This window comes from Lathyrus oleraceus, chromosome 4, assembly GCF_024323335.1.
Source record: "Lathyrus oleraceus cultivar Zhongwan6 chromosome 4, CAAS_Psat_ZW6_1.0, whole genome shotgun sequence".
In the NCBI taxonomy this organism is placed as follows: Eukaryota; Viridiplantae; Streptophyta; class Magnoliopsida; order Fabales; family Fabaceae; genus Lathyrus; species Lathyrus oleraceus.
The window spans coordinates 204,898,933-204,905,162 of record NC_066582.1 but is presented as its reverse complement, the minus strand read 5'-3'; the positions used below and the strand labels follow the sequence as shown (position 1 = coordinate 204,905,162).

The following is a 6,230-nucleotide window of genomic DNA, read 5'->3' as shown; positions in this document are numbered from 1 at the left end:
TGGCTAGGTATTCCACTTTATTTGTGGGATACCCTTGTGGAGTTTCACCCTAAATTAATTTTTTAATGTATTAATTTCTAATGTATTAATTTTTTAATATATTATTTTTAATAATTTTAATGTGGAGTTTCATCCTAATTATATAATTAATTGTAAAACTTTGCCTTTGAATAAGTGATCTTGGACCTCTCTTTGTTGCCTTACGATTACGATATTACGGTCATGTCCCGCGAACGTGGGGATACCCTTAGCAAAGACCCTTCGGTTAAATCATCATAAAATAAATTATAGTCCCTCGGATGTTGCCTTCGAATATACAACTTTGCCCCTCGATGACCCTCCGATGTTGCCTACGGTTAAATGATGATAGTCCCTTCGAATGCTAAGGTATCCTCATAACTGTTGCCTTCAATGACCAATCGATGACCCTACGATGACCCTTTTACATCCAAAGGATAAAACTACTTATTTCTCAATAATAAGGACAGTTTTACCCTCATAAGGATAGGAAATGCCCGTAAAGACCTTGGGTCGGTATAACTCTTAATTGCTGGCTCACAACTTAAAACATTTTTTTTGCACCTCACACCTTTCAAAATGCCTTTAGAAAATCACCACTTGGTATACATTCATACTAGAATCATTACCGAGTTATATTTTTCTAAACAATTTTCAAAACTAAAACGGGATAACCACTTTGTATACATTCATACAAGAATCATTACAAAGTTAAATTCTCTTTTCAAAACAATTTTCCAAACAATTCACAAACACTTTTTTAGACAAAAATAATATAAGTGATCGAGCAATTAAGAGCCCATGGATAACCATGGATACAAAGGGTGCTAACACCTTCCCTTTGTATAATGTACCTCCCGAACCCAAAATCTAAATTAAGGTCTTTCCTGTTCTTTTCCACCTTTCCTTATTGGATAAAAGAAAAGTCGGTGGCGACTCTTGCTAACCGCGACATTGCGATTAAAACCACAAAAAAGTCCAGTTCACCGTATGACACCCTAATTTGACAAACTCTGCAAATACGAGCTGCTACGAACGAAGATGATGAATTCAAAAGGGAGATGAAGGATTCGAGGGAGACAAACTCAGATGCACATCTTTGAACGTTTAGGTGAGTCTCATTTTTCCTACGAAAATGTATTTGATTTATTGAGGTATATGGCTTTGTATGTGGTCCCTTATACTATTTATTGATTTCTACAACTTACAACTTTTCTGCCAAAAATGGATATTTTTATGTTGATTTTCATCATGGGGGACAATTTGATGAAAGGGGTAGATATGTAGGAGGGATAGTGTCAAATTGGAAGTGTGATGGTGACATATTGAGTTGTTTTGAAATTTTGGGTGTTGTTAAAAAAAATGGGGTATCATGGGGTATGAGGAAGGTTAATGAAAAGGCCTTCAAATACTTATGAAAGATTCCACCTAGATTTTGGAGTAAGTCTACGTTCAATTATAACAACAAATATAATGCGATGGTTAACAATATGTCAGAAACATTCAATAGTGTTATAATTGGACCAAGACAAAAGCATATTATTACAATGCTAGAGGAAATAAGAGGTTACCTTATGGGTAGATGGGTAACAAATAGCAACATATTGAAGCTTATAATGGTTATGTACTTCCAAGAATTAAAAAGGTTTTGGAAAGACAAACTTAAATATCAAGGTTCTATATGGCTATGGCTAGGTAATTCACAAACTGAAATCTCATAATTATTGCACTTATTTTATCTTAAAAGACTTACTAACTTAATGCAATTTTTATGTTTACAAGGTTTGCTGGTGATATGATTTATGAAGTAATGCTTATCAATGTGTCAGAAGACAAATTCATAGTTGACCTCAAGTAGAAGGAGTGCTCTTGTAGGAGTTGGATGCTCACTAGTATTCCATGATACCATGCAATTGCACGCATTCAAAGTAGAGTTTAAGACCCTACAAATTACATTCCTACCATGTATAGAAAGAAGACTTATCAGGCTTACTACAAGCCTATCATCTACCTAACCAATGGCCAAAACTTATGGGAAGAGACCCCATACCCCAACATACTTCTACCACCATCAAGAAGAGCACCAGGGAGGCCTAAGAGAAGAAGGAACAAAGATGATGACGAGAAGAAAAAAGATACAACATCTGTTAGAAGAAATAACTGTCAAATAAATGCTCAGTGTATGGGCACAAACTATGTCGTTACTGCCATAAATATGGGCAACATAAAATTTGACAGACAAATTGGGTACAAAATAAACATCACATTAAGCAAATTCATTACAACAACACATGTTCAACATTATAGTTAGGGCAAACATCAACATTACTAACATCAACATAAACCATGATCACCACTTATGGATCAACATACACATCAACATTACAATAATCACAACTAAAAATATTATGACAAAATTAACATCTTCAACATCTTCAACATGTTCTTCATCATCTCTTTTGTGTAATAGTAATCTCCATGGATCTTCATCTTTTTCTTTTACACGTTGATTTCTGCATTATTTTCATCGCATTTTGAACATCTCATTTGAGTGTTGATTTCTGTCTGCCCTTCACCATTGAACTCTTTTTAACCCACTCAAAAAAGTTACAGCCACAGTTTGAACATTCACTCTGTTAACATCTAACAGTTAGCATTATCAAATAAGACAGATCAGACAATAGCAATTAACTTACCACAAAGTTTCTGCAACCCAAAAAAAACTTCCCAAAATTTCGTCATTTCTTCCTCATTGTTTATATCGCAACCTTTGCTCCCCAAGCACACCTTAGTTCGATTTCACCATGACTTGCATTCGAAATTAAGGAATCACAGTTATGGCTACGTGAATTTGACAAATTTGTACCGTATGAAGTCATTGTTGGAGAAAGTAGGAGAAGAACTCGTTGGATAGTAGTACATATATTCTAGGGATTTGATGAAGAAGAAAGAAAACTTTCCTAATTATTTCAAGTAATATTCAAATATCTGTCACCTCAACAACGTAACAGACACATAAACACCGTTAATGACAACTGTGCATTTTTGAAACAAAATAATAAAAAAAGATCAACGTTGTAGACATTATGCAACTTAAAAGAGTGACATGTAGCAGAAAAAACGTAAATGATCAATCTGTTACCATTAAATATCCTAAAAGATTTCTGAAGTAATTTTACCCAAAAAATAATATATACTCTCTCGGTCTTAAAATAAATGCCATGATTAACATTTTTCATCGATTAAAAAATATAATAAATTAAAAAAAAAACAATTTTACCTAATTATCTTTATTTTATCAACTATTATTAATGAAAAAAAATACATAATTATTAATATAAAAATAACATATTTTTTTAATATATTCTTCCTAAAGCCACACAAAACAAATGACATAACGAATGAATGAAGCTCATTGAAGAAAACGTCATAAAAACACCTAATGTTTCCCATTCAACCAACCCCAAATGCCATAACATATACCCTATCTTGTTCATTACACATCACACTCACCTCATTGGTGTGGAACCTGTTCTTATCTCATCTCACCTTGCCCACTCTTTTGTATCTACTTCTATTTCCCTTCTCTTCAATTCTCACAACAACCGAAACAAAAACATTCACCAACTGTCACACTCCAAAGTCCAACCCTTTCAACTCCAATCTCATCATACCCACACTATATATAAACAGATTACAAGAAGAAAAAAAACCATTTCTTAAAAACACAAAATCAAAAATTCACACACAAAAACCCATAAACAAACATGAGTGCTGTGAATCTTAACACATGGACACACTCCAATTTCATGTTCAATCAAGTTACTGCTACCAGATTCAGATCCAGATCCACATCTTTCTATTTTACAAAAATACCCTCAACCGTTAAACCACAAACTCATAACCAATTCATGAACTCTTCTTTTTCGTTTTCCGTTTCAGCTTTGCTCACTAAACAAGAAACAATTGAAGCCGAAGAGAAACCAGTTTTCGATTTCAAATCTTACATGATTGAGAAAGCAACTAGGGTTAACAAAGCCCTAGACGACGCCGTTTCGTTACGGGAGCCTCTCAAAGTTCACGACGCTATGCGATACTCTCTCCTCGCCGGCGGGAAGCGCGTCCGCCCGGTTCTCTGTTTAGCCGCTTGTGAACTCGTCGGAGGCACCGAATCCATGTCGATGCCGGCCGCGTGCGCCGTTGAAATGATTCACACTATGTCGCTTATCCACGACGACCTTCCGTGTATGGATAACGACGATCTCCGGCGAGGAAAACCGACGAATCACAAAGTCTACGGAGAAGACGTCGCGGTTCTCGCCGGAGACGCTTTACTCGCTTTCGCCTTCGAGCATATTGCGGTGTCTACATCCGGCGTTTCTCCGGCGAGAATCGTCCGCGCAATCGGAGAGCTAGCGAAGTCGATCGGCTCCGAAGGACTTGTTGCCGGTCAAGTCGTCGATATAAACTCGGAAGGTTTATCCGACGTGGGAATAGATAGGCTCGAGTTCATTCACCTTCATAAAACCGCTGCTTTGTTAGAAGGTTCTGTTGTTCTCGGTGCGATTCTTGGTGGTGGTTGTGATGAAGATGTTGAAAAACTGAGAAAATTTGCTAGATATATAGGGTTATTGTTTCAGGTTGTTGATGATATTCTTGATGTGACGAAATCTTCACAGGAATTAGGTAAAACTGCTGGGAAAGATTTGGTGGCTGATAAGGTTACTTATCCAAAGCTTTTGGGGATTGAAAAATCTAAAGAATTTGCTGAGAAATTGAACCGTGATGCACAGGATCAACTTTCTGGGTTTGATTCTCGTAAATCTGCTCCTTTGATTGCTTTGGCTAATTACATTGCTTATAGGCAAAACTAAGCTGTTTTGATTTTTTGTGATATTGAATTAAACAGTTTAAGAATTTTAGATTTTTCAAAACATTTGCAAATTGGGGAGTGTATAATAAAAAATAATTAAATTGTCCCATTTTTACCCACTTTTCCTGTTGCCTGTGTCCTGTTCTTGTTAATGTGAAATGCAGACAATGTTATGTAACACAATACAACTTCCCATTTAATCCATTTAATCAAAGGTCTTGGGTTCAATTCTGGATACACATCAGTGTTAAATCTTTTGTTGGGAACCTTGCCATGCCTCAAGAATCCGTATAAGATGCAAATTGCAACATCCACAATGCCTTCTGATGTGTATCAAACAATGCATTCTGATGTGTATGAATATCGGGTTGTGCAAGAACATGTTGTTTACATGAATGCTTGTTTCATTATCTGAAGTTTTTTTTCCAAGAGTAATTTGTTGTAAGCATACATATGAAGTCCGAGACAACACAATTGACTATTACTTTCTTGGTCTCCTAACAAATGATTCATTCAAAATAAGAGACTATTCTAAAATAAATGACCCAATTCAATTTATAATGCAAATTGATTTTTTTTCTTCAGTTCTATCCTTTAATTATTATTATATTCAATTTTTCTATGAGTAATTTAATAAAAATATTATTCTCTCTATCATTTATTCATATTTTTTAATATCTACGAAATTGTCAATTGAATTCCTCGGTGTGGGTGGAGAGAATATTACTTTGTCTTGATATACAACACTTAAAAGTTGATGATTTCCTTGTTCTAAGTCAAGGAAAACCTAAAATGAATGATTGAGGTGTCTGTTTGTTTCGTTTTTTTCTTCTCCTTTATCCTCCAATCATCCTCCTATTTATAGGTCTTCATCTCATTCTCTCCCTATTTTGCTTGACTCTTTGTATCCTTCATAAATTCATCTATTAATAATGTATGTCGCCCTTATAATTGTCATGTAACGTCCGTCTCTTCACTAATTATAACTCTGTGCCATAATGTTACACCATGTAACCGTTTTTTTATGACCATTCAAATGGCATCTTGACCTTGTCATCAGATCCGACTTGTACTAGTTGGATCATTCTAGACTTTATGGGAGGTCGACTCCACTTTGCTTACTCGGATATCATAACCAAATTTCGATTAGTAGATATGATGTCCTAGTCGGATTCCGATTGGTGGATGACAACCCGACTATCTGACCATACTCGGTATATCATGCCAACTCAGCCTCAAAGAACTCATGTACTCATATAGGCTGTGTCTATCTCATACCTCGGTTGGTCAACTAATTTTTTGGGATGTACATAAGTCCCCCGAGCATGAGAACTAAAAG

At 35.5% G+C, this 6,230-nt stretch overlaps 1 protein-coding gene across 1 annotated transcript; it reads left to right on the top strand.

Moving 5' to 3' along the window:
• The first annotated feature begins 3,415 nt into the window (after nt 1–3,415).
• LOC127074533 (geranylgeranyl pyrophosphate synthase, chloroplastic) lies at nt 3,416–5,128 on the top strand. The gene has a single exon (XM_051015864.1). The coding sequence runs from the start codon at nt 3,786–3,788 to the stop codon at nt 4,890–4,892; it is 1,107 nt and encodes a 368-aa protein (XP_050871821.1). The 5' UTR covers nt 3,416–3,785; the 3' UTR covers nt 4,893–5,128.
• The last annotated feature ends 1,102 nt before the right edge of the window (nt 5,129–6,230 follow it).

What these genes read in the sequence shown, in the direction of transcription:
- LOC127074533 (XM_051015864.1), top strand. Translation starts at nt 3,786, where the DNA reads ATGAGTGCTGTGAATCTTAACACATGGACACACTCCAATTTCATGTTC.